At 42.0% G+C, this 26,058-nt stretch overlaps 1 protein-coding gene across 1 annotated transcript in view; it reads right to left on the minus strand.

The window, feature by feature from the left end:
- The window catches only part of LOC143806870 (uncharacterized), a 347,780-nt gene that overhangs the window by 38,358 nt on the left and 283,364 nt on the right, over window positions 1–26,058 (minus strand). The window contains exons 52-57 of the mRNA XM_077287851.1: window positions 16,323–16,451; window positions 16,146–16,244; window positions 12,477–12,605; window positions 12,302–12,400; window positions 6,584–6,712; window positions 6,408–6,506 (exon numbers count right to left, since the gene is read on the minus strand). Coding sequence (XP_077143966.1) covers window positions 6,408–6,506; window positions 6,584–6,712; window positions 12,302–12,400; window positions 12,477–12,605; window positions 16,146–16,244; window positions 16,323–16,451 — 684 coding nt within the window. The remainder of the gene's footprint in view (window positions 1–6,407; window positions 6,507–6,583; window positions 6,713–12,301; window positions 12,401–12,476; window positions 12,606–16,145; window positions 16,245–16,322; window positions 16,452–26,058) is intronic.

Here is a 26,058-nt window from a genome sequence, read left to right on the forward strand (position 1 = left end):
ATACGAACGCATTGCGGCATGCTCAGGTACAGACAGATTAAATAGTCTTCCCTTAGGAAATTTACTACCTGGAATCAAATCTATGGCGCAGTCACAGTCCCTATGAGGAGGCAGAGCACTGGACTTGGACTCGCTGAATACATCCTGATAATCAGACAAATACTCAGGAACTTCCGAAGGAGTAGAGGAAGCAATAGACACCGGCGGGGAATCAGCATGAATTCCCTGACAGCCCCAACTTGACACAGACATTGCCTTCCAATCCAAGACTGGATTGTGGGTCTGTAACTATGGCAGACCCAAAACGACCAAATCATGCATTTTATGCAGAACAAGAAAACGAATCACCTCCCGATGTTCAGGAGTCATGCACATGGTTACCTGCGTCCAAAACTGCGGTTTATTTTCCGCCAATGGCGTAGCATCAATACCTCTAAGAGGAATAAGATTTACCAACGGTTCAAGAACAAAACCACAGCGCTTGGCAAATGACAGATCCATAAGACTCAGGGCAGCACCTGAATCCACAAACGCCATAACAGGGTAAGAAGACAATGAGCAAATTAAAGTCACAGACAAAATAAATTTAGGTTGCAAATTACCAATGGCGACAGGACTAACAACCCTTGTTAGACGTTTAGAGCATGCTGATATAACATGTGTAGAATCACCACAGTAAAAACACAACCCATTCTGATGTCTATGATTTTTCCGCTCATTTCTAGTCTGAATTCTATCACATTGCATTAAATCAGGTGTTTGTTCAGACAACACCACCAGAGGATTAGCGGTTTTGCGCTCCCGCAAACGCCGGTCAATTTGAATAGCCAGCGCCATGGAATCATTCAGACTTGTAGGAATGGGGAAACCCACCATCACATTCTTAATGGCTTCAGAAAGGCCATTTCTGAAATTTGCGGCCAGAGCACACTCATTCCACTGAGTAAGCACGGACCATTTCTGAAATTTTTGGCAATACACTTCAGCTTCATCCTGGCCCTGAGAAATAGCCAGCAAGGCTTTTTCTGCCTGAACTTCAAGATTGGGTTCCTCGTAAAGCAATCCGAGCACCAGAAAAAACGCATCAATATTTGCCAATGCCGGATCTCCTGGCGCTAGCGAGAAAGCCCAATCCTGAGGGTCGCCCCGTAAAAAAGAGATAACAATTTTAACTTGCTGAGCTGAATCTCCAGATGAACGGGGTCTCAGAGATAGAAACAATTTACAATTATTCCTGAAATTCCTAAACTTAAATCGGTCTCCAGAAAACAGTTCAGGAATAGGTATTTTAGGTTCAGACATTGGACTACTGTTAACAAAATCTTGTATGCCCTGCACACGAGCAGCAAGCTGGTCTACACTTGTAATCAAGGTCTGGACATTCATGTCTGCAGCAAGCACAAGCCACTCAGAGGTAAAGGGGAGGAAGAGAGGAAAAAAAAAAAAAACTCAGAATTTCCTTTCTTATTATCCCACTTCTGCAATGCATTAAACATTCAATGTTGGCCTGGCATACTGTTATGACCCCAATGGCAGAGGGTCTCAGAAATAATTACTAAGTCTGCAAACACAAAAAACCAGCTCATAGGGCAGTGGTAACTGAGCTGACCATATATCTAATCCTAGCACCACAAATAGCAGCAGCCGGGGAACGTGCCTACGTTGGTTCTAGACGTCTCGCGCCAGCCGGAGAACTAACTAACCCTAGAAGGGAAAAGAAAGACCTTTCTTGCCTCCAGAGAAAAGACCCCAAAAGTTGGATACAAGCCCCCAACAAATAATAACGGTGAGGTAAGAGGAAAAGACAAATGTAAGAATGAGCTAGGTATTTAGCAAAGAGAGGCCCACTAGCTAATAGCAGAATATAGTAAGATGACTTATATGGTCAGCAAAAACCCTATCAAAATATCCACGCTGGATATTCAAGAACCCCCGAACTGTCTAACGGCCCGGGGGGAGAACACCAGCCCCCTAGAGCTTCCAGCAAAGTCAGGAATCACATATAGTACAAGCTGGACAAAATAAGAGCAAAGCAAATAACCAAAAAACAAAGAAGCACGACTTAGCTTAATTTTGCACGAACCAGGACCAGCAGACAGGAGCAAACAGAAAGGATCTGATTACAACGATGCCAGGCACTGGACTAAGGATCCAGGAAGTTTATATAGCAACACCCCTGGACTAACGACCCAGGTGGGTGCCAAACTGAGGAAAGACAATCCCAGAGTCATATTACTAGTAACCACAAGAGGGAGCCAAAAAGTCTAATTCACAACAGACCACATCACCTTTGAAGTCATTTTGAGGGGTCTATATGATAGAAAATAACCAAGTGTGACACCATTCTAAAAACTGCACCCCTCAAGCTGCTCAAAACCACATTCAAGAAGTTTATTAACCCTTTACGTGCTTCACAGGAACTGAAACAATGTGGAAGAAAAAAATGAACATTTAACTTTTTTTTGCAAACATTTTACTTCAGAACCATTTTTTAATTTTCACAAGTGTAAAAAACAGAAATTTAACCACAAATTTTGTTGTGCAATTTCTCCTGAGTATGCCGATACCCCATATGTGGAGGTAAACCACTGTTTGGGCGCACCGCAGAGCTTGGAAGTGAAGGAGCACCGTTTGACTTTTTCAATGCAGAATTGGCTGGAATTGAGATCGGACGCCATGTCGCGTTTGGAGATCCCCTGATGTGCCTAAACAGTGGAAACCCCCCACAAGTGACACCATTTTGGAAACTAGACCCCTTAAGAAACTTATCTAGATGTGTGGTGAGCACTTTAAACCCCCAGGTGCTTCACAAACGTTTATAAAGTAGAGCCGTGAAAATAAAAAAAATCGCATTTTTTCTACAAAAATGATCTTTTTGCCTCCAAATTTTTATTTTACCAAGGGTAACAGGAGAAATTGGACCCCATACGTTTTTGTACAATTTGTCCTGAGTACGCCGACACCCCATATTTGGGGGTAAACCACTGTTTGGGCGCATGGCTGAGCTCGGAAGCAAAGGAGCGCCATTTGACTTTTCAATGCAAAATTGACTGGAATTGAGATCGGACGCCATGTCGCGTTTGGAGAGCCCCTGATGTGCCTAAACAGTATAAACCCCCCACAAGTGACCCCATTTTGGAAACTAGACCCCCCATGGAACTTATATAGATGTGTGGTGAGAACTTTGAATGCCCAAGTGCTTCACAGAAGTTTATAATGCAGAGTAGTGAAAATAGAAAATATTTTTTTTTCCACAAAAAAGATTTTTTAGCCCCCAAGTTTTTATTTTAACAAGGGTAGCAAGAGAAATTGGACACCAATGTTTGTTCTCCAATTTGTCCGGAGTATGCTGGTACCCCATATGTGGGGGTAAACCACTGTTTGGGCACACGGCAGAGCTCGGAAGAGAAGGAGCGCCATTTTGGAATGCAGACTTTGATAGAATTGTCTGTGGGTGTTATGTTGCGTTTGCAGAGCCCCTGATGTACCTAAACAGTAGAAACCCCCCACAAGTGACCAAATTTTGGAAACTAGACCCCCTAAGGAACTTATCTAGATATGTGGTGAGAACTTTGAATGCTCAAGTGCTTCACAGAAGTTTATAATGCAGAGTAGTGAAAATAAAAAATATTTTTTTTTTCCACAAAAAAGATTTTTAGCCCCCAAGTTTTTATTTTCACAAGGGTAACAGGAGAAATTGGACCCCATAAGTTGTTGTCCAATTTATCCCGAGTACGCTGATGCCCCATTTGTGGGGGTAAACCACTGGGCGCACGGCAGAGCTCAGAAGGGAGGAGGCACCATTTGACTTTTAACGATAATCACAACCCTAACCCCAAAACAGCCCTAATCTCAACCCTAACCATAACCCTAATCAAAACCCTAAATCCAACACACCCCTAATCCTAATCTCAACCCTAACCTCAAACCTAACCCTAATCCCAATACACCCCTAACCCTAATCCCAACCCTAACCTTAACCCTAATCCCAGCCCTAACCTTAACCCTAATCCCAACCCTAACCCTAATCCCAACCCTAGTCCCAAACATAACCCTAATCCCAAACGTAACCCTAGTACGAACCCTAATCCAAACCCTAACCCTAATCCCAACCCTAACCCTAATTTTAGCCCCAACCCTAACCCTAATTTTAGCCCCAACCCTAGCCCTAACCCTAAATTTAGCCTCAACCCTAACCCTAAATTTAACCCTAACCCTAGCCCTAACTTTAGCCCCAACCCTAACCCTAGCCCTAAGGCTACTTTCACACTTGCGTCGTGTGGATTCCGTTGCAATCCGTTGTTTTGGACAAAAAACAGATCCAGCAAATGTGCCCACAGGATGCCTTTTTTGCCCATAGACTTGTATTGCCGACGGATGGCCACACGTCGCGTCCATCGTGCACTGGATCCGTTGTGTTTTGGTGGACCGTCGTCACAAAAAAAGTTCAATGTAACCTTTTTTGTGTACGTCGCGTCCGCCATTTCCGCGCATGTGTGGGCATAACTCTGCCCCCTCCTCCCCAGGACATAGACTGGGCAGCGGATGCGTTGAAAAACTGCATCCGCTGCCCATGTTGTGCAAAATTTTCACAACGTGCGTCGGTACATCGGGCCGATGCATTGCGACCGCCCCGTACCGACGCAAGTGTGAAAGAAGCCTAAGGCTACTTTCACACTAGCATCGTACTCGGCCCGTCGCAGTGTGTCGGGCCGACGTACCGACGCTAGCTTTGTAAGCGCCGCACAACGGGTGCAGCGGATGCTGTTTTTCAACGCATCCGCTGCCCCATTGTGAGGTGCGGGGAGGCGGGGGCGGCGTTCCGGCCGTGCATGCGTGGTCGGAAATGGCGGACACGTCGCACAAAAAAACTTTACATGTAGCGTTTTTTGTGCCGACGGTCCGCCAAAGCACGACGCATCCGTTGCACGACGGATGCGACGTGTGGCAATCCGTCGCAATGTGTCGCTAATGCAAGTCAACGGAGAAAAAACGCATCCTACAAGCACTTTTGCAGGATGCGTTTTTTCTCCAAGACGGCACATTGCGACGGAAGCCAAAAAACGCTAGTGTGAAAGTAGCCTAACCCTAGCCCTAACCCTAACCCTAGCCCTAACCCTAAATTTAGCCCCAACCCTAACCCTAAGTTTAGCCCCAACCCTAACCCTAACCCTAGCCCTAGCCCTAACCCTAACCCTAATTTTAGCCCCAACTCGTCTCTCCTGCCGGCCGGCAGATGGCAGCAGATGGCGGGCGCACTGGAAGAAGCCGGCCCGCAGGAGGAGATGCAGGAGGACCCAGGGACACCGGTAAGTATGATAGGGTCCCCGAATCCCCCTATTTCTCTGTCCTCTGATGTGCGATCACATCAGAGGACAGAGAATTACAGATCGCTTTTTTTTTTTTTTTTGCGGTCGCCGGTAAACAGTTAATTACCGGCGATCACAAAACAGGGGTCGGTAAAAACCGACCCCGATCATGTTCTTTGGGGTCTCGGCTACCCCCGGCAGCCGAGACCCCAAAGATCTTCCGGGGGCCGGGCGGCGGGCGCACTGCGCATGCGCCCGCCATTTTTTCCCCGGAAACAGAGGAGCACCGGGGGAGATAGGTGAGTATTGGGGGGCTATTGGGGGCCATCGGGGACCCTATTTCTCTGTCCTCCGATGTGCAATCACATCGGAGGACAGAGAAATTAAATGGCAAATCGCGTTTTTTTTTGTTGCGACCGCCGGTAAACAGTTAATTACCTGCGATCGCAACTCGGGGGTCAGTAAAACCCCCCCGAATCATGTTCTCTGGGGTCTCGGCTACCCTCGGCAACCGAGACCCCAGAGAAAATCCGACTCTGGGGGGCGCTATTCACTTTTTCCACAGCACCGTTAATTAACGGCGCTGTGGTTTAAGTACCCTTAGCGGCCACCGTTAAAAGGCATATCGGCGGTCATTAAGGGGTTAAAGCGAACCTACCAGCAGATTTTGCCGCTATAAGAAGCGGCCATTGCCTTTCAGGGCTTATCTACAGCATTCTATAATGCTTATTATAACTTATTTTTCTCCACTTGCAGGTCGGACTGGGGGCTTATCTACAGCATTATCTGTTGACAGGTTCCCTTTAAGTGCTTAGACGAGCATTCTGCATTGCTAGGTAATGACTGCAGTTTTTGTTCTATGGTAATCTACTGTACTTTAATAGCTGGGACTACAATCCATGCTGTCTCAGATTCATACAACTATTCTATATTCCTCTTGGCAAAAGTTTGGACTGGTCTCCTCCACAAAATTACCACCATGTACATAATGAGTCCCTCACTACATTCCTCCTTTTGTCTCTCATTTTACTTACAGGCATTTACTTGCAATGTGTAGACAAAGATTATAATAATTAGTATTATTATTCTTTTACATACGCTGAGAAGTTGATTTCCTCCATTTAGTATAATAATACAAGATGTTTGGACACACTGTCCACAGCACTCGTCATTAGTAGGTGGCACATACGCTTCACCCTAAATATGAAAGTCATAGTTAATAATTCAGGCAATGAAACTGAGTAATTTCACAAAATTGAATAATCTTAACTCACATATGCACAGTTTTTTTGGTCGTAGTATTGGCAAAGCACTGACTGTTTCAGTGTAAGTAATTGTTCTCCTGACTTCACACACGTATAGTTTACACACTTCTCATCCGGGGAGGGAACAGGCACTCCAATCTGAAAACCAGAAAGAGTAGATTGTTAATAATAATAATGATCTTAATTTATAAACTGCATTGTGTGATTACTTGTGAGTTGTGTTATCTTTGTCTAATATTTAAATTTGTTTGGTGATCTGAAACATTAAAGTGTGACAAACATGCAAAACAATAGGAAACTAGGAAGGGGCAAATAATTTTTCACAACACTGTATTTACAGTTGATGCGATTGATCATTAATACAGATAGCAGAATTATTTTTCACACTAACCAATATACTAATCTTCTTTTCATAGACCATCCCTTTACTGGATACCAGTCTTCACCAAAATTACCGTATCTTTTTCCCAAAATTCCATTAATCCAACCTTCAAGGCTCTGTGTAATCTGTCTTCCCTTATCTCTCTTCATGTGCCTAGAAGTGTACTCTGCATTGCTAGGGAATAACTGCCATTATATTCTGTGGTGACTTACTTCAATATCCAGGACTTCTCTAGTGCTGCTTCTCTTCTTTACAATTCTCACACACTCCTTTCATAAGACTATCCAGCATTGTATAAAGCTTTAGGACCCTAAAGGAAATCTTCCATAATACCTAACTACAAAACAGTATCACCTAAACTTGCATTTTTGTTTATCATTGTATCTTGTACCATACTCTAATAATCTGTTGGCATTTTAAGAATAAAATGGTTTGTACAAATAATGTAGTTTTAAATTGAGAAATTAGAGAAATTACAATAAGAAACTAGAAATTAATGCTAAGTCTACGTTCACATTTGCGGTCTGCGCCTCAGCGTCGGGCGCCGCAGCGTCGTCGCATGCGTCATGCGCCCCTATATTTAACATGGGGGCGCATGGACATGCGTCGCACTTGCGTTTTGCGCCGCATGCGTCACTGTGGCGCACGCGTCCGGGGCGCAGAGGACGCAGCAAGTTGCATTTTTGCTGCGTCCAAAATCAATCAAAAAAAGGACGCATGCGGCGCAAAACGCAGCGTTATGCATGCGTTTTGCTGCGTTTTTGTTTGCGTTGTGCGTTGCGGCGCCGACGCTGCGGCGCACAACGCAAATGTGAACGTAGCCTAAGTGATACACCCCAAAGTTAACTAATGCTTGTGTTTTTTTCTAATCTTATGTAACTTATCAGGTTAATAATTTGATGTCTCTTTCTGAGAAAGAAGAGACTGTACTAAAGAGAAGTTGCTGTTTGTAGGACACTAAATCCCCTATTTAAGTTAGATGGCTGTCAGCCAAATAAAGGTTCAGCTTGCAGTTATTTCAGCTGTCTCTCCCAAAAACAAGAGTATTTGTGCTCCTGTGTTCCTTGTGAAAGAGCCACTGGCAAGCATGTCTGCAGGCTTATCTCTGTGAGAACAAAAGGATTGGTAGTCCGAAAACTGGACATGATGAATCCTAATGTTCTCAAACAATTGTCAGAGGCTCCCATACAAATTAGACTATTGACTGAATGTGTAATTTTTCAGCGAGTTCCGACGATATTGGTCTAATGTGTATAGGGGGCTTAATACTAAAAATCACATGAAAAGATACTCAAGCACCTTAAAGAAGCACTCTCATCAAATCTTTTATCCTCTTAATATATTGCAATCACTATATTATTGTCATGGCTTGGTTTCAGGATTCAATCCTGTGACTTTTTGCTGTGCTGCTGGTTTCCCTACAGTCCTTTTTGTCTCTGTCCAAATGCTGTTGGCTTCTTTTGTCTTGATTTTCTTTTCTTGGATGGCTTCTCTCCAGGTGTTTTTCATTTTCCATTTTAGCTCTGTCCCATCACATTTTGGGATGGGCTTTATGTGTTTACCTTTCACTTCTGTCACTTGCTGGCTATACTTCCATAGAAATTTGTGTTTGGAGTTTCAGCTCCTTGGCTAGGGGTTTACCTTGTCCAGTAAGCCCCAGTTGTTTTCCTGCTGAAAATCTGTTTTCTCCCCAGCACCTTTTCCTTCTATTCCATATTTGGGGGTCTGGGAGATTTCATGTTTATTTTTCTGCTCTCCTTCTCCCCAGCACCTTTTCCTTCTATTCCACATTTGGGGGTCTGGGAGATTTCATTTTTATTTTTCTGCTCTCCTTATTTATCCCTGTCTATCCTTTGTGAATGTGTTTTAGTTTCTCACTCTGAGATCTTGTGCCTTTCTGCACACTTTCCTCTACCTTTGTTGGATTTGTGCTGTTGTCTTCCTTCTGGTTTCTCTGGAGGCAAGAGAAATCTCTTGAAGGACTTTTAGGAATCCAGGTTTGAGGAGGTGTATTTAGTAGCGCAGCTAGGGCCTTTTCTAGTCTGTACAGGGACTTGTTAGGCACAGATGTGGCTTTTCTCTCTGATAGTTCACTCTTCTGTTACCCGTGTGAGTGTGTGAACACAAGCATAACAATTATATAGCACAGTGTGCTTACAATTGCTAATTTTGCCTTTTCTACCCTGTAATTTTTTATTTTTTCTCTGCTATATGTAGAAACAGGAAGTCTCTATTCCCTGCATTTATCATTCCCTTCTTCAACTCCTGATGCAGCTGCTCCCCTCCCCTCCTCTCTCAGCTAGGGACTTTTGCAGTGACTCATGACTCATGCAGGGAAAAAAGACTTCCTGTTTCTATATAGAACTTAGAAGGATTCAGCTAGTCTGTTTGTAATCATGTGATGTCATAGACCTATTGTGAAAAAAAATTAACTGAGTAGAAAGACAAACTAAGCAATTGTAAGTACACAGAGCTATGTAATATGATTATTGCAATTATATTAAGAGGATAAAATCAAACTCTCATCCAGACAACTCACAGTAGTACATTGGGAGTTAGAGTGTGGCACTGATTGATTAGCCACAGTAGGGGAGTAATTACTCATGCTGAGCTAATAGACAACACAAACACCCATTCTGCCTATTTTGTGGCATCATAGATCACAACCACACTAGTATCCCTCCCTGGACAAACTCTGTGAAGCCCAGCGATATGGGCCATAATGTCTCCTTCATTGTCTACATAGTGAATATAGCCTTGCATAGTGGCAGAGGCAGATGTTGTTGGAGCAGTTCTTGCTTGAAATGTAACATCGGCCTTGCGCTATATAGTTATAAAAGTGTGTCTAGCCTCATACTGCCATCTGCCAAACATGTACAGCCCAAGTAAGGAGATAGAGTATGCAGTCGGCTCAAAGGGTAGAAAATCGTTTACCCACAGCCAGGAATAGCGAGTGGTGCACTGTTAACCGGTTAAATGCCACTCTAAATCTCTGACAGCAGCAATAAGAGCACATCAAAATGAGGTTGCATCATTCTATGACCTCACTGGCTATCTTGTGATATAATCATGGGTGATAATGGGTCCTGTGACAGACAGGAACTGCTGAAGACCTCCCTGCCTGTCATTAGGGAGCTTCATTAAAAATCAGCCTGTGGCTGAGCTTGAAAGAAAACAGTGATTATCACTATTTCCTGGATAAATTTGATATTGTCGTAATCGTAGTGACGAGGAAAAACATAATGCAAGATCAGTTTTTACCACAGAATGTACACTGTAAAAACAATTAGCAAATAAGTGTCAGGATTGCGTGGGGTGGGAAGGCCGGTGAGTTTTGGTGTTTCACTTAACATGGAATTGTTTGCCTATTTTCCAGTGTAGTGTGGTACAATGAATGGTGTCATTCAAAAGTGCAACTTGTCCCGCAAAGAAAAAAATAACTCATACATCTATATGTGCAGAAAAATAAAAAATGAATCACAAGAAATTGTAAAGAATTGAAGCACTCACCCAATCCTTGCTGATGTGTTTCTTTATTCCATATTTAGGATGATATCATAAAGTGCGATGTGCAGGTGGCAGGGGAATTTAACAGGTGAAAAATCTGATGGACTAAGGCCGTTTGCACCTATTTTGCGTTTCCAGGGGTCCATGCTGGACCATCATGGACCCATAAAAGGCGCGAAATGGCCGTAGTCCTTCACTCTTTTTCACCTGTTAAACGCCCCTGCCACCTGCTCATTGCACTTTATGATGTCATCCTAAATAAGGAACAAAGAAACACATCAGCAAGGAGTGAGTGGTTCAATTCTTTACAATTTCCTGTGATTCATGCAAATATTCTATATGGATGAAACACCCAGAAGAGATCCAACAAAAAGGAGGTTTGAGGTGTTGGTCTTAAAAACGCTGCAACACTACAGCAATTGGTGTCTAGATCTTGCTTGTCTAGAAAAATAAAAAAATGTTCTGGCTCTTTGAAGAAGGGGAGAAAAGAAACAAAAACACATAAATGGATAAAGGCCATGTCAGTAAGGGGATAAAATGTATTTGTAAAGGAAAGCCTATGTCACTAGTCCATGATGCAACTCTATCTGAAAGTCTTAACTCTTTATGCTCGACCCTTATCATTACATTGTGAAATTAATGCTGGCTTAGATAATGATAATATTAAAGGTTCATGAAACTTTTTGATATTCCTCTTGCCAACACATAAACAAAATTTGCACCATGTACCTAATGAACTACTCCTCACATTAAATTTAGAGGCAAAGACCAATCTCATCTTGTCTCTCATTTATTTAGGTAAAGAAGGCAATATATTCTTCTATATTATTTCTAAACACTCTTTTTCGGCAATTACTTTGTATCTCCGTTCATACTGCACCCATAGACACAAATGATACACCATTTGAAATGTAAACTTACCCCCTTCAGCAAGAAAATAGCCAAACAAACCACACATCCATGATGTGATCGCAAAATACAGTTTAAACATTCATTTTCATAAACTTGCAGTAGGGACAAATGACCTGCAGGTGGCACCACACTACCCCAAAGCACACTACTACAAAGCTGCTTACAGACATCACAAAAAAATCCTAACATTTGCCTTGGGGTCTTTCTAGCTTGCCAAACTCCTTGCCCAGCCGATTTCAGGCACATTGGAGGATTGCACACTTCACTGCAGGTGAATCACATATGCAAACACATTTGTGAACATGCACTGCCTATTCAATTGCACACTTGCTCCGTTTACACTCCACTGATACACACACACGATACACAATTTCAAAGGTCAAATTACCTGCAGGTGGCATTTGCCTTGAGGTCTTTCCTGCTTGCCGAAGTGCTTGCCCAGCCTATTTCAGGCTAATTCGAGGATTGCACACTTCACTGCAGGTGAGTCACATATGCAAACACATTTGTAAACATGCACTGCTTTTTCGGTGATTACTTCGCCCCACACACACAAATAAAACACCATTTGAAAGGTAAACTTGCCCCCTTCAGCATGAAAAGGCACAAACAAACCACACATTCACAATTTGATCAATAAATACAGTTTAAACATTCATTTTCAAGAAACCTGCAGAAAACAACAATAACATGTGCAGGTGGCACCACAACCTCAAGACATTTTTTTTAGCCTCTTTTTATCAAACCAATTTATTGTATTACCAAACTACATATCTAAATACCTCTCTGTGTTCATCATCTCATTAAATATATTATCATTTGACCAGCCTGATTTTCCTGACATTGCCTGCGCCCCCGACAACCAATGTGCGAAAATTTTGCATAGACCAACTAGTTATTCTTATTACTATTATACTTTAACATACTGTGATGAGTATAATGTCTCCGTTTGCTGCCGTAATAACGCAAGCTGTTTGGACACACTTTCCACAGCACTCATTAGTAGGTTGCACATACTCTTCACCCTAAAAATAAAGTCATAATTAATAATTTGGACAATGAAAATAAGAAATTAATAGAATTGATCATTTTTTAACTCACATCTGCACAGTCCTCTGTTCTGTAATATTGGCAGGTCACTTTTTCGAGCACTAAAACAAATTGTCCTGCTGGCTTCTCACATTTATAGATTGTACACTTGTCATCCGGGAATGTAAAATTCTGTCCTTCCTGAAAAACAGAATGTGTAGATTGTTCAAATTGGTTTATTTTTTCCTGCTGAATTAACTGTGCTTCCTGTAGCAGTTCAGTGATTTACTTTATCAGTTCATCCTATCACTAGTTCTCAAATGAACACAACATATAATTCTTCCAGTAAAAATTTGACACTTTCTGAAAATTCATTATTCATATTCTTCTCATAAGTTAGGTCATATGATCGTGTAAAGCAGATAATTGGATATAGCAACGTAGAGGCGCAAAGCAAGGGTTAACAGGGGTTTGGTTTAATTAATACTGAGAGGATTCGCCTCGTAGGGAGCAACAGGGGTAAAGAATGCAAAGAACAGGGTGACTTAAGGCAACAGTTTATTAATGTATCCGTTTCACTTATCTTGAGTCCGATGGTGATCACTTCTTCAAAGATGAAAGCTGAAAGCCAGCTGATGCCGGTGTTGCAGTCTTCAGGCTTCCCTGCCAAACAGATCTGTTCAAACTCTTCTGGCAGCAGCGGGCAGTCACTGGTCTGACCTGCTGAGCCCCTAGTCTATCACGCTGCCATCTACAGCTGGGTGCTTTTCACAAAAAAATCTTCCGCTCGGCAGTCAGGAGTTGCATACTTCAATCTCCCGCTCGACGTCCTTTGTCTAGTACACCCGGCAGTGTTCCCTGATGCTTCCTGCACTCTTTGCCTCTTGCTACCGCATGGACTCAAGCTACCCGCGGCGCACACCAGGTCTCTGCTCTCGCTACTCTCTGGCGGGAACTTCCTCTTGCTTCCCATGCAAAACCCCTTTCTACCTCCCTCACCCCCTCTCTGCAGGTCATGGGTCCTCTCCATCCTCCATTTCCTTCCCCCCTGCAACAATGGGTGAGGCCCCGGAAGTTCCGGACCCGAAGCATTGTTAGTACCCACAGCCCGGTCTTCTTCCTTGCAATTACATAGAGAACCCCCTGAAAATTACATTAATTTTTTGTTCCCTAAATTAAGTCAGTATTTCAGTCACCTGAATGGCCTTTTTGATAAGAACTGCATGTACTGCATGACTAAAGTTCTCCAAAGGTGGGGGAGAAAGAAGCTCCTATCACATATAATTATAATAACTGCACAGCTCCTTCTATACAATTATAATATAGGAGATATAGATCAAATTTCAGCCTCCTGACTGTATACCTATAATATATTAGCTAACTAAGAAGTATACAGAAAGAAGAATATTTGTGCTTATGTGATGGTGTGCTGATGTATCACTGGATTAATAGCAGAGCATAAATCAAATAAATGAAGAAAAAGAAGTAAACTACTTGTATGTAAGTACAAGGTTATCTAGAAATAAAATACTAAAAAAGAGAAACTATTCTAATGAAAGAAAATCTAAATACATTAATTTGCAAGCTGCATTTGATATGACTGAGGACTCGGAGGTAATCACTTCTTACACTGATATTTAATATTATTGCACATGTTCACTGACACTTGTTCTAGTAACATTCTTTCACAGGACTCTGTCAGTGTTCCAGCTTCTTTGGGGCATAGACCTGTGCTTTTTCTGGATGTTAACATATGAAAATTGGGGCTCTGCAATGTGGCCACATTTGAGATTCCTATAAAGTAGAGACTTACCACATACTTCTTCTTTTAATTTACATAAAAGGCTTTTTATCACAAATTGTCAAGTTCAGGACTTAGTATGGCTGACAAAGACACAAGTTAATCGATCATGTTCAGGCAAGTAATAGAAGCAGTTGTCTCTGGTTGCTAAACTATTTAAGTAAGAACAAGTGGCTAAGGTATATTTGTGCCTGTTTTTTTATTTGCTTTCCAACATTATATTTAATATGATAATATTCAAACAACCATGTCCTTATATTATTGCCAACATTCCCTTTAAATGTCAAAGGGGTTGTCCGATCTAAATTGATAAGTCTGTAGTCACTCTGTGTGACTGCAGACTTAGGAATCCTCCCAGCGCACGCACTGTGTCCTGTAGGGATTCACTGTTTTCTGACCTGGGACAGGAGGGTATCCATGAGTTATGACCTTGCTCTCCATATGCTTAAATTGAGCTAAGGACGCACCCCGACAAGTGAAGCGGTAGTCTAGTGGGCATCATCGACTAGAGGGGCCACCTCGCTCAATACAAGTGTATTACACAGGGAATATGTATAACTTATACAAACTCTCTGGTTCCGGATCAGAAACCAGCGAATCTCCACAGTGCACAATGCGTGTGCTGGGGAGATTCATATAGTCTGCAATCACACAGAGTGACTGCAGACTTATCGGTCTGGACCAGACAACCAGTTTAAGCTTGCGAACTGTGCTGTTCTATCTCCTAGGTTTATATTGTAAAATAGTATTTCATTGTTTGTCAATACACCCTTTGCTATACTGTAATATAGCTTTGACATTTTATGAATGAAATTATAATTAATTGTCAAAAGGGTTTTCATTAGACATTGGAACCTAAGGAACTAGAAAAAAATGCTAATTGGTGCAATCCAAAGTTAGCTAATACTTACATATTTCTGATATTGAGTAAATTTTAAAAGACACTCAAGCCCCTTCACTGCAGTAAATCTCTCATCCTGACAACACCTAACCGTATGTTGGGATATTAAGTAGGGTGCGGTATTGCCCAAATGGCCACAGCATTAAACTCCTGCTGAGCTACTGGTCAGCACACACACACCAATTCTGCCTGACACAATGGCATCACAGGTCACAGCCTTACTAGTAGCCTTGGCTGGATAAAATCTACAATGCCCGGCAATATTGGCTATAGTGTCTCCTCCATCAGCACTATTGCCTAAAGGGTTAGTATAGCAACACATAGCAGAGGCAGATGCTGTTGGAAATGTAACAATCAGTCTTGTTACATACACTCTCACTTATAAGTATTAGTGATGAGCGAATATACTCGTTACTTGAGATTTCCCGAGCACGCTCGGGGGTCCTCCGAGTAACTTTTAATTCTCGCAGTTTTAGTTTTTATTGCCGCAGCTGAATTATTTACATCTGTTAGCCAGCCTGAATACATGTGGGGGTTTCCTAGCAACCAGGCAACCCCCACATGTACTTATGCTGGCTAATAGCTGTAAATCATGCAGCTGAAGCGCTAAAAAATAAAGCACTAAAAAATACTCGGAGGACACCCGAGCGAGCTCGAGAAATCTCGAGTAAGGAGTATATTCGCTCATCACTAATAAGTATGACTTTAAAACTTATTTCTCAAGTAAGGCCTGTCACTAGTCCATGACCCAAAACATTGTGAAACGGTCTTCATTCTCTGTGCACGACTTCCTACATTTGTCAATGCACTGTAAAATTCATTCCGGCTCAGATAATGGCTAGATGAAAAGTTCATGGAGCTGGTCTCCTGAACAAAATTAACATTATGTACCCAAGAGTCACTCCTAACATTCCAATTATAAACAAAGAACTCTGTCCTTTTGCCTGTCACTTTACTTACTGGAATTCAATTGCATTGTGTAATTAAAGGTCATTATTATTATTGTTATTATTAGCATTACTAATAAACTTTAACATACTTTGAGAAGTTGAATTTCTCCATTTGTTTCAAAAATAACACAAGATGTCTGTACACACTTTCCACAACACTCATCAGTAGGTGGCACATATTCTTCATCCTAAAATTAAAGTTTAAATTAATAATTCTGGAAATGAAAATTGCTAATTTCACAGAACTGATTTGTTTCATAACTCACCACTGCACAATCCCGTGGGCTGTTATATTGGCAGGTCACTTGTTCTCGCGTTATAATAACTTGTCCTCCTATCTTCTCACATATATAGATTGTACACTTGTCACCCGGGAGAGTAAAAGACTGTCCTTCCTGAAAACCCGAATGTGTAGATAGTTAACACTGGTCTATTTTTTTTCTTGAGAATTAACTGTACTACCTGTAGCAGTCCAGTTATTCACTTGATCAGTTCATCCTATCACTAGTCATCCAATGAACACAATACATAATTCTTTGAGTATCACCTTATTTAAGTGTTACATTCCATCTGAAAATTCATGATATTCTTCTCGCCAGTTAGGTCATAAAATCAAATGGTGACCCTCTGAGACGTATATGTTCTTTGAATGGGACCAGTGTCTTGATCACCAGAACTGCCTTTATGATAAAAACTGCATGGACTGTGCCAATGAAGTTTTCCTTAGATGCGGAAGAAGTTCATATCACATATAATGATGATAACTGCACATTTCCTGCTACACAATTTTAATTTAGGAGATGGAGATCAAACCTCAGCCTCCTCACTGTATACTTATAATATATTAACTAGTTTAGGAGAATAAAGAAAGGAGAATATTCTTAACTAGATGGTAGCCCGATTCTAATGCATCGGGTATTCTAGAATATGAATGTAGTTTATTTATGAAGATTTAAGAATAATGCAATGAATACACAGGATTCAGCCGGCCGGGCGCAACCAATTAGCGAAGCGTGGTTCAAATCCCGCGGCAATTCGCGCCCGGACTGCGCCTGTCGCTGGTTGGTCAAGGCCAGCCCACATAGCATATAACACAGCCCACGTAGTATATAGCACAGCCACGTAGTATGTAACACAGCCCACATAGCATACATAGTTACATAGTTACATAGTTACATAGTTATTAAGGTTGAAGGAAAACTTTAAGTCCATCTAGTTCAACCCATAGCCTAACCTAACATGCCCTAACATGTTGATCCAGAGGAAGGCAAAAAAAAACCATGTGGCAAAGAGTAAGCTCCACATTGGGGAAAACAATTCCTTCCCGACTCCACATATGGCAATCAGACTAGTTCCCTGGATCAACGCCCTATCAAGGAATCTAGTGTATATACTCTGTAACATTATACTTTTCAAGAAAGGCATCCAGTCCCCTCTTAAATTTAAGTAATGAATCACTCATTACAACATCATACGGCAGAGAGTTCCATAGTCTCACTGCTCTTACAGTAAAGAATCCGCATCTGTTATTATGCTTAAACCTTCTTTCCTCCAGACGTAGAGGATGTCCCTTTGTCCCTGTCTCAGGTCTATGATTAAAAAGATCATCAGAAAGGTCTTTGTACTGTCCCCTCTTATATTTATACATTAAAATAAGATCACCCCTTAGTCTTCGTTTTTCCAAACTAAACAGCCCCAAGTGTAATAACCTATCTTGGTATTGCAGACCCCCCAATCCTCTAATAACCTTGGTCGCTCTTCTCTGCACCCGCTCTAGTTTAGCTATGTCTTTCTTATACACCGGAGACCAGAACTGTGCACAGTATTCCAAGTGTGGTCGAACTAGTGACTTGTATAGAGGTAAAATTATGTTCTCCTCATGAGCATCTATGCCTCTTTTAATACATCCCATTATTTTATTTGCCTTTGTAGCAGCTGCCTGACACTGGCCACTGAATATGAGTTTGTCATCCACCCATACACCCAGGTCTTTTTCATTGACGGTTTTGCCCAGAGTTTTAGAATTAAGCACATAGTTATACATCTTATTACTTCTACCCAAGTGCATGACCTTACATTTATCCCCATTAAAGCTTATTTGCCATTTATCAGCCCAAGCTTCTAGACAGCACAGCCATGTAGCATATAACACAACCACGTAGCATATAACGCAGCCCACGTAGTATATAACACAGCAACGTAGTATATAGCAGTGTGGGCACCATATCCCTGTTAAAAAAATAATTAAAATGAAATAGTTATATACTCACTTTTCGGCGGCTCCCTGATACAGCCCAGGCCTTTAGCGATGCTCTCGCCAGATCCGTTCCCAGTGATGCTTTGCGGCAATAACCAGTGATGATATAGCGGTCTTGCGAGACCGCTACATCATCTGGGGTCATTACCGCAAAGCATTACTGGGACCGGTGCATTGCGAGGAGCGGGAAAAGCTGCCGAGGACGCCGGAAGGTGAGAATATCACAATTTTTTTTATTATTATTATTTTTAACATAATATCTTTTTACTATTGATGCTGCATAGGCAGCATGAATAGTAAAAAGTGAAACAGTGTTTAAATCCCACCCCAATATCGCAGATTAGTCGCGGCCGGGCACGAGCAACCAGCGACACGGGATTTCCGTTACAGACAAACAGATGGAAATGGACCTTAGACGATTATATATATAGATGCTACTGTGCTTATATGATGCTATGCTATGATGCACCATGTGATTGATTGCTGAGCATAAAGGAAATAGTTGAAGAAGAAGCAAAGGACAGGCTATCTAAAATTGAAAAAAGTAAAAAATATCACTATGAAAAAAACTTCTAAATGCCTTTAATTAGCAAATTATATTTGATTTGCCTAAGGAGGTTATCACATTAATACATTAAAATTGAAACCATTTTGTTACACTGACTGAAACCTGCATTTAAATGGCAAAAGGATTGCCCGGTAAAAACAAGCTATCACTTGCTATGTAGGTGATAACTTTGTGGGAGTCCGACTGCTTGGTTCCACACTAATCAGTAGAACTGAGGGCTTTTATGAATGAAGCAGTATTCAGATGTCTGAGCTGCCGCATCATTTTGAAAAAGGCATACCAGTTCCCTGTTAAGGATAAAAGTTTCCTGATTTGCCATTCAATGAAGGTCTCAGTGAGCACACAACCACAAATTATCATGTTATCACTAGTGTTGAGCATTCCGATACCGCAAGTATCGGACGATATTTGCTGTATCGGAATTCCGATACCGAGTTCCGATATTTTTGTGATATCGGAAATCGGAATCGTAGGTTCCCAGTGTATGGTTCCCAGGGTCTGGAGGAGAGGAGACTCTCCTTCAGGCCCTGGGATCCATATTCATGTAAAAAATAAAGAATAAAAATAAAAAATATGGATATACTCACCCCTCCGGCAGACCCTGGACCTTAGCGATGTAACCGGCAGCCTCCGTTCCTAAGAATGCAGTGAGTGTAGGACCTGCGATGACGTCGCGGCTTGTGATTGGTCACGTGAGCGGTCACATGAGCGGTCACGCGACCAATCACAAGCCGCGACATCATCGAAGGTCCTTCACTCTGCATTCTTAGGAACGGAGGCAGACGCTTGGACCGGTGAGAGCCAGGGGCCGTCCGAGGGGTGAGTATATCAATATTTTTTATTTTTATTCTTTATTTTATACATGAATATGGATCCCAGGGCCTGAAGGAGAGTTTCCTCTCCTTCAGACCCTGGGAACCATTCCGATATTTTGTGTCCCATTGACATGCATTGGTATCGGGTATCGGTATCGGCGATATCCGATATTTTTTGGGTATCGGCCGATCCAATCCGATACCGATACCTTTGCATATCGGAAGGTATCGCTCAACACTAGTTATCACCCATAGTCAATTAGTGATTAACTTGTTTTCACTGGGCAACACCCTTTTGTGATGGTGTGATATGCTATGTGGGTATCATTTTTGTGTATATTTCTATTTTACTGATTATCATGGTGTTACTGTATCTTGTAGGATGAGTTGTTATTTGCCATCTGATATTCTCCCCACAGTTCTGTATTGTTATCTCTCCACAGGGTCAGTGAATAATGTTGTTTGCTAATATGCTAATGAAATGTTGACCTAGCTTGTTGAAACAATGAGCCCCTGAGACCTTCCCCCTCCTGGCCTGTGAATGAGGGGGGAGACTTGTAAATATCAGGGAGGTGAGACACAGAGATCAGTCTGATGTGGAACCATGATGTGAAGAGCATATCAGAGAGAAAGAAGGGACTATGGACTGTTATCCTCTGTGCTGGATTGTTGAACTTTTATTCTGTAAATGAACTGTATTCGTGTTCTGGAATATTTAATCCTCTGTGTGATGGATCGTATATATGGACCTTTAGTGTTTTGCCTAAATAAAGGTCTTGGAATTGTTCACTATTCTCTTGTTCTGTTGATTGTGTGATACCGGAGAAGGAACCCGTGACAACTGGTGGCAAGCAGCGGGATCAACAGAGCGTAACCTAATGGAGAACCACACACAGAGTGAGTACAGAAATTGGACTCTATCCAGTTTACAGGAGAGAGCCAGAGACCAGGGCCTGAACTACCAAGGACTGACTAAAGAGGCCTTAATCGATCTACTGGTGGGTGCTAGCCAGACCACCTACTCCCATATGTCTGAAGGACGAGCACTGGAGACGAGGACCCCCACCCCAAAAAGCCAGTGGGTGGTGTGGTACAAAGAAGAGATGGCGGTTCTGGGCCCAGGCGTCTCTCAGAAGTACAAGGAGGAGGCTGCCCACCAGGCACAGCGGAGACAAGAAGCAATGGAGCTTGAAAGAGGGAGTAACGCAATGTGGAATGTAAACCCAACGATCCGGGAGCCTGTACGGATCACCCGGACAGAGTTTAAGCCATTTGATGAGGCTTCCGGAGATGTGGAGGGAGATATCGCAGATACCGTAATGCCCATCATTCCTTATGTTCTAGAGTTCAGAGACTGTCTCGCCCAGCTAGCTACCTTGGCTAATGAACATCATTGAACGGCCCAGTCCAGTCAGAAAGCCTGGTATGACCATAAAGCCAGGACCCGGGAATTTGTGGACAAGTGCTCATGATTATTACAACCCCTGCCACTGTACAAGGAACTATAAACAGTGGAGCAAAGTGGACTAAAGTGAGCAGGCCAGTGGTTTGTGTAGACCTAATGGCGTGCTCACTTATTATGAGAGGGGAGAGATTGTGATGGTGTGATATGCTATGTGTGTATCATTTTTGTGTATATTTCTATTTTATGATTATCATGGTGTTACTGTATCTTGTAGGATGAGTTGTTATTTGCCATCTGATATTCTCCCCACAGTTCTGTATTGTTATCTCTCCACAGGGTCAGTGAATAATGTTGTTTGCTAATATGCTAATGACATATTGACCTAGCTTGTTGAAACAATGAGCCCCTGAGACCTTCCCCTCCTGGCCTGTGAATGAGGAGGGAGACTTGTAAATATCAGGGAGGTGAGACACAGAGATCAGTCTGATGTGGAACCATGATGTGAAGAGCATATCTGAGAGAAAGAAGGGAATATGGACTGTTATCATCTGTGCTGGATTGTTGGACTTTTATTCTGTAACTGATGTATTCGTGTTCTGGAATATTTAATATTTAATCTTTTGTGTGATGGATCGTATATATGGACCTTTCGTGTTTTGCCTAAATAAAGGTCTTGGAATTGTTCACTATTCTCTTGCTCTGTTGATTGTGTGATACCAGAGAAGGAACCCGTGACACCTTTAATTTTACAAATATTAGTGAGAAAAGTGCACTAGGAGGCATCGCTCAAGATAATTTCACAATATTTGGTATACATTACAGAAAAAACTTTCAGCTCACTGTTAGAGGACTCCCAATGGGTTTCATAACCCAAAGCACGAGATCCCGTCTCTACCAGACGTTGGAATAGCATGCACGACCCAAGGTAAAGATCCAGCTTCAGTGTGTAAAACTTGTAAAATATTTATTAGTAGTGTTGAGCATTCCGATACTGCAAATATCGGGTATTGGCCGATATTCGCTGTATCGGAATTCCGATACCAAGTTCCGATATTTTTGTGATATCGGAGATCGGAATTGGAAGTCCCTATAAGTTCCCAGGTGTGTGCGGTGTGTATGGTTCCCAGGGTCTGGAGGAGAGGAGACTCTCCTTCAGGCCCTGGGATCCATATTCATGTAAAAAATAAAGAATAAAAATAAAAAATATGGATATACTCACCCCTCCGACAGACCCTGGACCTCAGCGGTGCAACCGGCAGCCTCCATTCCTAAGAATGCAGTGAGTGTAGGACCTGCGATGACGTCGCGGCTTGTGATTGGTCGCATGAGCGGTCACGCGACCAATCACAAGCCGCGACGTCATCGAAGGTCCTTCACTCTGCATTCTTAGGAACGGAGGCAGACGCTTGCAGCGGTGACAGCCAGGGCTCGTCCGAGGGTGAGTATATCCATATTTTTTATTTTTATTCTTTATTTTTTACATGAATATGGATCCCAGGGCCTGAAGAAGAGTTTCCTCTCCTTCAGACCCTGGGAACCATCCAGGATCACTTCCGATATTTGTGTCCCATTACCTTGTATTGGTATCGGGTATCGGTATCGTCGATATCCGATATTTTTTGGATATTGGCCGATCCAATCCGATACCAATACTTTCAAATATCGGAAGGTATCGCTCAACACTATTTATTAGGCAATTTAAAATATGAGCGGCATAGTTGTGACACACCAGATGTTATTATGGCATGGAAGGTGCAAAACTAGAATGAAAGAGCCGAGTCTAAGAACATGCCAAATGTTTGAAACGTGTTTGGGTCTTTTGTTCTATTTTTGCACCTTCCACACTATAACTCTGGTGTGTCACAATGATACAGCTCATATTTTAAATTGTCTAATAAAGACTTTTTTATACTCTGAAGCTTTGCCTTGGTTTCTGGCTAGATTATCTTCTGCAGAACTTCTTACCACACATTCTAACTGAGACCTGTTCTTTTAACTTTCTAGGAAAGGCTCCATCAAAGTTCTGGCTTCCTTATGGCACAGAGTTGTGCCTTCTCTGGATGGTAAATATATAGAGTGTGGCTTTGCAATGAAGCCATATTTGAAGTTCCCATAAATTTCTAACTTGCTCACAGATTTTTTTTTCACAAAAGTCTATTTAACACAAATTCTCAAATTCAGTACTAAGTATGACCGACAAAGGCATACGTTCATCCATCATGTTCAGAGAGGGCAAAGAAGAAGTTGTCTCTGGTAATGAAACAATTTGCGCAGAGCATGTGACTATGCTATATCTGTGCCTGTTTCTTCCTTGCTTTCCAATATCATATTTAATATTAAAGTATTCAAACAATCATGTTCTTTATTCCTTGTATATTGTTAATTTTCAAGCTGAGATATCTCCTAGCTTTGCATTGTAATACAGTAATTTATACTTTGTCATTATATCCTTTACTATACTGTAATATACAGTGCCTGGCAAAAGCATTCGGCTCCCTGGAACTTTTCAACTTTTTCCCACAAATCATGCATCAAACATACAGATACCAAATGAAAATTTTTGGTGAGGAATCAACAAGTGGAACACAATTGTAAAGTTGAATAAAATTTATTGGTTATTTTAAATTTTTGTGGAAATTCAAAAACTGAAAAGTGGGGCGTGCAATATTATTCGGCTCCTTTACTTTCAGTGCAGCAAACTCACTCCAGAAGTTCATTGTGGATCTCTGAATAATCCAATGTTGTCCTAAATGCCTAATGATGATAAATATAATCCACCTGTGTGTAATCAAGTCTCCGTATAAATGCACCTGCTCTGTGATAGTCTCAGGGTTCTGTTTGAAGCACAGAGAGCATCATGAAGACCAATGAACTGTTGTGAACTCTGTTTTCAGGCTCCCTCTTGTGGTCACTGGTGGTATGGTGTGACTTTTGCTTTGGGCTCCCCCTGGTGGCTTTGTTTGTTATCCTGCTGGTCTCTGGCTATCAGCTGGTTCGTTATCCTCTGGGGGGTTCCTATATAGCTCTGTTTTACTTCCACTTGTTGCCGGCTGTCGATGTAATCAGTGCTACTCAGATTCCTTCTGACTACCTTGCTCCCAGTCCATCCAGGACAAGCTAAGTTTTGTTTGCTCATTTTTTGATCAGCAGTGTTTATCATGTTTTCTTGTCCAGCTTGCTAAAATGTGATTCCCTCGCTTGCTGGATGCTCTAGTGGACTGAGTTTCTCCCCACACACCATTAATTGGTGCGTGGGTTCTTGAAATCTCAGGATGGATATTTTGTAAGGGTTTTATATTGATCGCATAGACCCCTGCTCTATTTTCTGCTTTCTAGTACTAGTGGGCCTCTTTTGCTGAATCTGATTTCATCCCTACGTATGTGCCTTCTTCTTACTTCACCGTTAATATTTGTTGGGGGCTTCTATATCTTTGGGGATTATTTCTCTGGAGGCAAGCGAGGTCTTTTTTTCTCTTTAGGGGTAGCTAGTTCCTCAGGCTGGCTCGAAACGTCTAGGAATTTTTTAGGCACGTTCACCGGCTACCTCTAGTTGTGTTGGATAGGTTCAGATTTGCGATCAGTCCAGTTTCCATCTCCCTAGAGCTTGTCCTTAGTTTATTCACTTGCTGGTCTATTCGTGATCCTCAGCCACTAAGGATCATAACAATGAGCACAACAGGCAGCTCCGTGATACTGTTGTGGAGAAGTTTAAAGCCGGATTTGGATACAAAATGATTTCCAAGACTTTAAACATCCCAAGGAGCAATGTGCACGCGATCATATTGAAATGGAAGGAGTATCATACAACTGCACATCTACCAAGACCCGGCCGTCCCTCTTAAATTTAATCTCAAACAAGGAGAAGACTGATCAGAGATGCAGCCAAGAGGCCCATGATCACTCTGGATGAACTGCAGAGATCTACAGCTGAGGTGGGACAGTCTGTCCATAAGACAACAATCAGTCGTACACTGCACACATCTGGCCTTTATGGAAGAGTGGCAAGAAGAAAGCCATTTCTCAAAGATATCCATAAAAAGTGTTGTTTAAAGTTTGCAACAAGCCACCAGGGAGACACACCAAACATATGGAAGAAGGTGCTCTGGTCAGATGAAACCAAAATCAAACTTTTTGGCAACAATGCAGAACGATATCTTTGGCATAAAGGCAACACAGCTCATCACCCTGAACACACCATCCCCACTGACAAACATGGTGGTGACAGCATCATGGTTTGGGCCTGCTTTTCTTTAGCAGGGACAGGGAAGATGGTTAAAATTGATGGGAAGATGGATGGAGCCAAATATAGGACCAGTCTTGAAGAAAACCTGTTGGAGTCCGCAAAAGACCTGAGACTGGGATGGAGATTTGTCTTCCAACAAGACAATGATCCCAAACATAAAGCAAAATCTACAATGGAGTGGTTCACAAATAAACATATCCAGGTGTTAGAATGGCCAAGTCATAGTCAAGACCTCAATCCAATCGAGAATCTGTGGAAAAAGTTGAAAACTGCTGTTCACAAACGATCTCCATCAAACCTCACTGAGCTCGAGCTGTTTGCCAAGGAAGAATGGGCAAGAATTTCAGTCTCTCGATGTACAAAACTGATAGAGATATACCCCAAGTGACTTGCAGCTGTAATCGCAGCAAACGGTGGAGCAACAATGTATTAAGTTAAAGGGGCCAAATAATAAAGCACACCCCACTTTTGAGTTTTTGAATTTCCACAAAAATTTAAAATAACCAATACATTTCGTTCAACTTCACAATTGTGTTCCACTTGTTGTTGGTTCCTCACCAAAAATTTACATTTGGTATCTTTATGTTTGAAGCATGATATGTGGGAAAAGGTTGAAAAGTTCCAGGGGGCCAAACACTTTCGCAAGGCATTGTAGCTTTGACATTTCATGAATGATATATTTATTTATCCAAATAGTTTTAATTAGACATAGGT

The sequence above is a fragment of the Ranitomeya variabilis genome, chromosome 2 (genome assembly GCF_051348905.1).
Source record: "Ranitomeya variabilis isolate aRanVar5 chromosome 2, aRanVar5.hap1, whole genome shotgun sequence".
NCBI classification, from domain to species: Eukaryota; Metazoa; Chordata; class Amphibia; order Anura; family Dendrobatidae; genus Ranitomeya; species Ranitomeya variabilis.